Source organism: Anarrhichthys ocellatus, unplaced genomic scaffold (genome assembly GCF_004355925.1).
Source record: "Anarrhichthys ocellatus isolate YVR2014 unplaced genomic scaffold, GSC_Weel_1.0 scaffold51, whole genome shotgun sequence".
Taxonomy (NCBI): Eukaryota; Metazoa; Chordata; class Actinopteri; order Perciformes; family Anarhichadidae; genus Anarrhichthys; species Anarrhichthys ocellatus.
In genome coordinates, this window is record NW_022280081.1 from 974,074 (window position 1) to 983,429 (window position 9,356).

The 9,356-nt window shown below is 42.8% G+C and overlaps 1 protein-coding gene across 1 annotated transcript in view; it reads left to right on the top strand.

Moving 5' to 3' along the window:
• Nucleotides 1-4,490, top strand: part of clybl (citrate lyase beta like) — a 31,245-nt gene extending 26,755 nt beyond the window's left edge. Inside the window, exon 7 of the mRNA XM_031870104.1 lies at nt 2,570-4,490. Within this exon, the coding sequence (XP_031725964.1) occupies nt 2,570-2,674 (105 nt within the window). The 3' untranslated portion in view covers nt 2,675-4,490. The remainder of the gene's footprint in view (nt 1-2,569) is intronic.
• The last annotated feature ends 4,866 nt before the right edge of the window (nt 4,491-9,356 follow it).

The window sequence follows — 9,356 nt, forward strand, 5'->3', positions numbered from 1 at the left end:
CACACACACACACACACACACACACACACACACACACACACACACACTCTATTCAGACCCCTTTAAATTTTTCACTTTGTTTCATTGCAGCCTTTTGCTAAAATCAAAAGTTCATTTTATTTCTCATTAATGTACTCAGCACCCCATCTTGACAGAAAAGTAGAAATGTTTGCAAGTTTATTAAAAAAGAAAAACTGAAATATCACATGGTCATAAGTATTCAGACCCTTTGCTCAGTATTGAGTAGAAGCACCCTTTTGAGCTAGTACAGCCATGAGTCTTCTTGGGAATGATGCAACAAGTTTTTCACACCTGGATTTGGGGATCCTCTGCCATTCTTCCTTGCAGATCCTCTCCAGTTCCGTCAGGTTGGATGGTGAACGTTGGTGGACAGCCATTTTCAGGTCTCTCCAGAGATGCTCAATTGGGTTTAGGTTAGGGCTCTGGCTGGGCCAGTCAAGAATGGTCACAGAGTTGTTCCGAAGCCACTCCTTTGTTATTTTAGCTGTGTGCTTAGGGTCATTGTCTTGTTGGAAGGTGAACCTTCGGCCCAGTCTGAGGTCCAGAGCACTCCAGGATATCTCTGTACTTGGCCGCATTCATCTTTCTTTCAATTGCAACCAGTCGTCCTGTCCCTGCAGCTGAAAAACACCCCCATAGCATGATGCTGCCACCACCATGTTTCACTGTTGGGATTGTATTGGGCAGGTGATGAGCAGTGCCTGGTTTTCTCCACACATACCGCTTAGAATTAACGGCAAAAAGTTCAATCTTGGTCTCATCAGACCAGAGAATCTTATTTCTCATAGTCTGGGAGTCCTTCATGTGTTTTTTGGCAAACTCTATGCGGGCTTTCATATGTCTTGCACTGAGGAGAGGCTTCCGTCGGGCCACTCTGCCATAAAGCCCCGACTGGTGGAGGGCTGCAGTGATAGTTGACTTTGTGGAACTTTCTCCCATCTCCCTACTGCATCTCTGGAGCTCAGCCACAGTGATCTTTGGGTTCTTCTTTACCTCTCTCACCAAGGCTCTTCTTCCACGATTGCTCAGTTTGGCTGGACGGCCAGGTCTAGGAAGAGTTCTGGTCGTCCCAAACTTCTTCCATTTAAGGATTATGGAGGCCACTGTGCTCTTAGGACCCTTGAGTGCTGCAGAAATTCTTTTGTAACCTTGGCCAGATCTGTGCCTTGCCACATTTCTGTCTGAGGTCCTTGGGCAGTTCCTTCGACCTCATGATTCTCATTTGCTCTGACATGCACTGTGAGCTGTAAGGTCTTATATAGACAGGTGTGTGCCTTTCCTAATCAAGTCCAATCAGTTTAATTAAACACAGCTGGACTCCAATGAAGGAGTAGAACCATCTCAAGGAGGATCAGAAGAAATGGACAGCATGTGAGTTAAATATGAGTGTCACAGCAAAGGGTCTGAATACTTATGACCATGTGATATTTCAGTTTTTCTTTTTTAATAAATTTGCAAAAATTTCTACATTTCTGTTTTTTTTCTGTCAAGATTGGGGTGCTGAGTAATTAATGAGAAATAAAATTAACTTTTTTGATTTTAGCAAATGGCTGCAATGACACAAAGAGTGAAAAATTTAAAGGGGTCTGAATACTTTCCGTACCCACTGTATATATAAAACTTAAAATGTGACTTGTGTTGGGATGACCGGAGTCTTCCTCTGCTCTGAGGCCCCGGGCTGATCCTTTTGTGTGCCCTCTCACACACCTCTGTAGTTCCAGAGAATACATACTGTACACCCCTGGGTGACTCTCTGAAGACGACATAGGGGACAGAGGGGTGGGGGGTGGAGTTGGGCCAATTAAGTGTACAATATTATTGTTCCTAATTTGGTGCATGGTTGGATCCTGTGTGCTGAGCTCTGTGGGCTATCTGCTGAGGTAATACACAATCTGCCCACACCTCTCTCCCTGCCAGGGCTGCTCCCACTAAGCATTGCCTGAGGGATTCATATCCTACCCATCCCTCTGCCGCTCTGCGTGCGTGTGTGTGTCTGTGTGTGTGTGTGTGTGTGTGTGTGTGGGTGTGTGTGTGTGTGTGTTTGAACAGCGAGCAGGGTCAGTCCCTTTGTCTCGCAACACGACAGGTGCTTGTTTTTCATAATTCTCACCTCCAGCTATTGACTGCATTTGTCTGACCTGAGGTTTCTTGGAGATCTTTCAAAGTAGTATATAATACCAGATGATGTGTAATTCACTGTTCTTCATGTGGGTTTTTTTCTCATTTTTTATTTTTTTTTCTTGCCATTTTTTTAAAGGTACACTTGACTGCATTTGTGCACTTACACACTGCTTGGTCCATTTGCAAGTGCAACTTTATATTTGCGTTGATGGGTTTTAGTGTTGATTACCATGGATTAAAACATCTTTATATGCTACATCCCCATACACACAAAGTAGTTAAAGTATAAAGTGGCTTTGGTGTGTTTTTTAGCACAGTGATCTACTTCCTGCATCTGCAAACGCCCATCCTTCACCTGACTTTTTACCATGCTTGTCTGGTCTGACGTTGCTCCTTGTGCTCTCGCCCCTGTTGTGAACCTGTTCAGGGCGCGTTCACCTTCCGCGGCAGCATGATCGACATGCCCTCGGTGAAGCAGGCGCGGAACATCCTCGTGCTGTCCGCCGCGGTGCCGGAGAAACGACGCGACTGACCGGTGGGAAGAAGCTGCTTTGAACTCGGACGGGGAAGCGGGAGCCGTTGCAGGTTTCACGACGACACCTCGAAAGCTTATGAACTGTGCGGACGCTGCTTTTAATTTAGGTTATTAAAAATTTTGGAAATGTTTTCACTGCGATGCCAGTCGCGGTAAAGTTCTGGCTTTTTGTTGCTGTCGTCCTGTTTATGTTTCAAATGTGCCTTCAGATGTTTTTCAGCGACATGAAATCTGCACATGTAGTTACGGTAGCCTCTCAAATGGTAACTTTGGCACACTCTGCAGTGTGTGTGCGTGTGCTATCATGTCATTCTCTAGTGTGTGTGAGACCATGCCTCGCATTTCTCCAAGGTCCTGATGAATGCTCTCCCATCCCCACGGTCGTGGCAGCTGGGCGAAAGGGTAAACAAACACAACAAGCCACTGTTGTGGATCTATTCATTAGGCCCCCAGTCAGGCCTCAGCCCTCCTGCCTATATAGGCTTGACTCGTAGACATCAAAGTCCTAAAAAACAAACAAAAAAAACCCAGATTGAAGTGCGTAAACTCACGATTTAGCTTTTTTTGTCTGCGTGTGTGTGTGTGTGTGTGTGTGTGTGTGTGTGTGTGTGTGTGTGTGTCAGCCTCCTTAGTAAAGACATGCGGCTCGCCCTGTGGCAGCTGTGAGCCTGCGGTCTTGATGGAGAAGGCGTGTGGAGTCGGACACACCACGACCTGTACGAAGAGTAAACACTGCATACACGCTGCCAGTGTTCTTTACCTGATCTCTCATTCAGCGCATAAGAGTTAATGTTCAGCTCATTGTTTCCGAGTTGTTGTTTTTTTCATCAGCATCTTCCTCTTCCACAGTTTGAAAAAGGTCACTTTTATTTATATATATATATTTAAAAAAATCGAACTACTAGACGAGTTCAGGTCATGCCGTCAACAAAAAAAAAGAAAAGAACAAGTACCATGGGCGCTCCGTGGAGGGCTCATGCACGTTGTGACTTCCAGAGACAGTGAAGTGGGTGTGATGTTGGAGTGAGACAGATTAGTGGCCATGTTGCTCCAGCAGTCCGGGGCCCATGCTTTGTCTCTCCGACTGTGGATGGGAGGATAATTGGGGGGGTGTTGAATGGTTAATAGTGCCATTGGTGACCATGGTAATGAAAAGGCACCGTGCCTCCCCTAACCCACCTCGTCCACTCACCCCCCCCCCCCTCTCTCTCCCTAGTACTGTATTATCTATTGTGTCTGGGGCAGGGCTGTGGTCTGTGCCAGGCCAGGCCAGACAAAAAAAAAAAAAAAAGATCGAAGCCACTCTTGCGCCCTCGCCAAAGACCCCAACAGTAAGCTGTCTCTTTGGCATCCGGCCACATATTTCTCTCACCCGATATTTTTTTGTTTTTTTTCTGTCTGTCTGTCAGTAATTCACATCCAGCTTGTTTGTTTGTTTTCGCCCAATCTACCATTACGCCCTGAGGTTGGTGGACAAAACTGCCATTATGTGTGACTTTCATGAAATAAATCCACAATCATTGTTGTGAGTGCAGAGCCAGTTTGTGAGGCTCTGCTGAACTTTTGAAATAGATGTTGGATGAGCTGTATCTCAAAGTCGAGGCTTAAATGGTGTAATGTTTAAAAGAGATGTTTCTTCAGCTTGTGCATGACATTTGTAGATTGTGAGTAGCCTGTACCGACTGCTGACATCGTAATGTGTCTTGTTTTGGGATTATGAAGCACTTCAGTGTGACATTTTGAACTTTCATCGATTCATCATTTGTTGCAGCTGAGTCTCGTTGCAATCCGATCCGAAATAAATGCGGAGAGAGTCGCAGGATAACAGTTCTCTTTTGATTTGAAAGAATGAAAGTGCAGTTTTCGCCCTCATTCGATTTTCATGTTTCCACACCAGGTATTGCCTCTATCATTGTGTCGAAATAAAAAGAGAGTTGTCTCACATTGACCAGTCAGATCATTTAGTGCTTTTAAGATGTCCATTCCAGTGCAGCAGAGCTGCAGAAAGTCCCTCTCGACACACAGGGCGTGCTGCACTCTCGAGTCGCAAAAGAGGCTCACCAGGTGAACTCGAGTGGTGGAGGAGGCCAAGTCTGAATGGGACAACTTGTGCCACTCTGCACCAACAGGTGTCTCTCCCCCCCTGCAGTCAGGAAGGAGGATCTCTGAAGCTGGGGGGAGACATCAGACAGGGGGAAGTAAGGAGAAGGGCAACTGTTCTGAGGATGACCAGGAAGTCATCAGTCCAGTTTATACTCTCATCAAGACGCAACATCCCCCCCAGTGGTTCCTTTGACACGTGTTTATTATCATTCCTTTCGTTCCATCCACATAATCATGCTCTTATGTGATATCCCCTCCCTCCTTCTCAGATTTAAAGGTAAAACAAACGTCCTTTGGTCTCTCTAGAACTCACCGCGAAGACTTCGCCATTCAATCAACGCTCGCGGATGAATAAAAATCTCCCGCGAGAGATTTCCGGTGACATCTCTGTAGATTAGAGGAATGCGTCCCCTGTCCGCCTCCGCTGTGTAATTCTACATGACATTTCTATTATGCGTGGAGCCCCATATAATCTCCAGTCCGGCCCCGGCACTTCTTCTTTTTTTTTTTAATTTAAACACATCCGGTACTCACCCGAGAGAGTAAATTACAATTAACACGATTATAACCTCACCAGAAATTGTGACGGGAATCAATTAGGCTGCGAGCAGTATTTCAGAGACCGGTAATGTGCTGGTCGAGATTGCTTTCATAAATTACGAGGGGGGGAGGAGAAAATGCATGTATGCAAAACACTGTCAGAGGAAAATTAAAACGAAATGTTTTACATATTTTTCCATTAATCTAAATGGGACCCGTGTGGCAGAGATGGTTTTATTCTAATTCCTCGCCCGGGGACGCCCCGAATAATGACTTGATGTTTTAATAGACTTCTAATGACAATATATGACAAAGTAATTGCGGCGGAAGAGTATTCAAAAGCAATAAAAATACCTCGTTATTGCAGCTGCAGCACAGTTTGAGAAGTGTAAACCTATTAGCCCAAAGAGATGCCTTGAAATGGAACGTGCGCGGAGCCGATCAACATTAAAACATTTAGTTTAGGCTAATTAACTCTGTTTCAATATTTAGGAGTATTGTTTAAATGGGTTCGAACGCTTTCAAAGTGGCTCCAATAGGCCGTCATGTTCTGAGGAGCTGCTACTGTCACTCCTTCATTTTTAGGATATCCCAGCCCTCAGGCAGGACAGGGTTTTTTAATTATTATTATCAATTATTGCTTTCCAAAATAATAATAAGGCTTTGAATTAAAAAAAGAAAAGATTCATTCTCATACTTTCTTTTTGAGATAAGTATTTTGGGGTTGTAGAATTTTAAAAAGAGGAAATAATTAAGCTGCTAGAAAACTGAATACCCTTTTTTTCGAAATGTAATTTTAGAATAAAAATAATAATGATAATATAAATGGTGGATTAATTGGACTGTTATTAAAATCTCCAACCTTTACTTTTATTCATCTTGTTTGTGTCATTTTCTGTCACACACAGCTCTGAATATGTCTTTGATATTTTCCTCAGAAACCACAAAAAGCAGTCGGTCTTTTAATAAAAATGTAATAAAAAGATACACCCGCAGACCCTTTTATTTCCCCTCTGATGACAGGCGCATGTCCAGCCTCCTCTTTGTTCTCCTCCAGTGCGTTTGCGTGATATGAAATTCACCGCGGCCTGTCTGTGCTGCCTGAGTGATCGGGCACATGTGGACCATTACTAACTTCATTTGAGAAAAGCCTTTTGTCTGAGTGTCCCCGTCAGCGAGGAGTCCGATGGGACGCAGGCGGCGGGGATCACGATCAGAGATGTTCAATCCAAACTTTCACCTTCATATCGTGACATACGTGTTTTTGTTGTTGTTGCTGATGCAGTGATAAAACCACACCTCCAACAGACCTCGTGTAAAGCTCACGATCTTTACACGAAACAAAATATATTTTGGAAACAAAATATATTTTTCTTAGAAATGATTTTGTTCATTCAGGTATTTCTCTTTTTTCTTTTTCTTGTTTTTGCCCCTTCAGGTGAAATTTAGTCAATATTTCATCGCCAGCACCAGACAGGTGTATTAATATGATGCAGCTGCAGCCCACCTGCAACATGAGTAGCATAAGGTGATGGGCGGGGAGGCGTCCGTCTCTATTTATTTTCAACCCACCTAATTTGCCCAGGCCTCTCTCTGTGTGCTTGAAGGCCCTTCGTGCTTCTTGCAGAGTTCAGTTCTTGGAAGGTCCGTTTCTTTTGAAGTCCGGGCAGCCCGGTGTGTGTTTACCTGGCGGGTTATTATCATCTGCAGTCAGCAACAACAACAACAAAAAGAAGAAGAATAACCAAAAATAAAGCAGACTTTTATCTTACCCTCAGAGGTGTCTGCTATATGCAAATTAGGATTTATTTGTCCCATTAAAATAAAAAAGAAGTCGTCAAGTACAAGTCAGATGATATTTCATTCAATTGTAGGTTGAAATATTTTGAGGTGCACTTTACCTTCCTGCTTAGCCCTCCTCTTGGCCCGACTTCCCTCGAGACATCCTTCTCCTTAACGGGCTCAGATCAAAGGCTTGACCGGCCCCACTAAAAACCCGCCCGCTTTGTCTGCTGTTGCCAGGAGTGAGGAAGAGTGTCGGGGAGGAGGAGGGGTGGCATGGTAATGAGACTCGTTACAGACCGACAGAAAAAGTCTCTGCAACTTTTTTCCGTTTTTTTTTACCTCAAGTGTCCATCTGTCGTCGCGTCTCCCTCTCAGGTTTCCCTCCACATGTCTTCAACTTCGCTGCAGCACAAGTTCATTCTTTTTTATTTCTATCTACACTAGCTACTTTATTTCCTGTGGCGGCATTATTTGCACGTTGGTGTGAGAGGACAAACAACAACCCGTCGTGTATGTCAGAGTGCATTTGTATTCTATTGATGGATGTCTAAATGCGATTTGGTCGCGCACATTCCTGTCACAAATATACGCACTTTAATTGAATTGTGGAGCCGCACCACTCTCACGTGAGTCTTGTTTGTTAGTTTTGTTGTCCTTTGTTGTCCCTGAACGCACCAGACAAGGCAGACTAATAGAAAGTTTACGTGACCCACGCAGACAGTTTCAAGGGAGAGAAGAAGGGGAAAAAAAGTAACGGTACCTCATAAAGTGTCTGCGGAGGTCTGCGGACGTACAGACGGTAACCTGCCTCTAACTGCTAATTGGGCAGTAGAACGTGAAGCCAGGAACAAATGGATGATGAGGGTTCCATATTTGTCTCCATCTTGAAAACGTGATGAAACGCTCTTGGAAACAAATTCTGACTATAGGCAGAAATATTTAGTGTAACTTTTCAGGCAAATGTATTGTGCGTGTCTGGTCCTGCTCTCTTTGTTCGGTCGTGTTTACCTGGACGGCATTAACAGCATCCTCCATGAACTTCTCCACAATGGCTTCATCAAACCTCCTTTAAAAAAAAATGTAATTCTCAGATGATGTTTCAGAGCAAAGAGGTGCGAAACACCAGATCACTTTGTTTGGGACATTCGATAACTTTTCATGTGGCGCTTTGAGAAGGGCGTGTCAGCTGAAGGGTTCACAGTTTAAAGTTTTTTTTGAAAACCGACCATCGAATAGACGCTGTTCCTCGTGAACTTTTCACCTGTAATGTGTTTCGCCAATATCACCAACTCTCTTTTGCGCGTTTAAAGGTTGATAAGACACGACGTGAATTTGGGCGATTATCCCATGCATGTCTCTGCCCCATCGAAAACCAATGCTTTTGAGCTGCACTCTCTCTCTCTCCCTCCTCCCCCCTCTCTTTTCTCTCTCCTTTCTTTTCCCCTCTCCCACTCTCTGTTCCGTTGAGCAGGTGGAGTCCGCGCACCTGCACGCACAGCTGCGCGCACCTTGTTATTGCTGCCGCTGCTTGACGCACAGATGAGCGCAGCACACAACCAACAACACAATCCCTACAATATAAACCTCTCCAGCGCCGCAGCTCTCAGCCTCAGCGTGTTCCACTTCTCTTTTTTTGTTTTTCTTTTTATTGCAGAGACACCAAAACATGCACTATTTATATGTAGTATTTATCAGTAATATCATATCTCAATGAAGAAGAATACACAGCAAACGCATCAGGTTTGATTAAACATTTTCCAAACTCAAGGATGAAGCCATATGTGTGTGTATATGTATATGTATGTATATATGTATGTATGTATGTATATATATATATATGTATGTATATATATATATGTATGTATATATATATATATATGTATATGTATGTGTATGTATATATGTATGTATGTATAAATATATATATGTATGTATATATATATGTATATGTATGTATATGTATGTATATATATATGTATATATATATGTATATGTATGTATATGTATGTATATATATATGTATATATATATATATATGTATATGTATATATATGTATATATATATGTATGTATATATGTATATATATATGTATGTATATATGTATATGTATATATATATGTATATGTATATATATATGTATATATATATATATATGTATATGTATATATATATGTATATATATATGTATATGTATATATATATGTATATGTATATGTATGTATATGTATGTATATATATATGTATGTATGT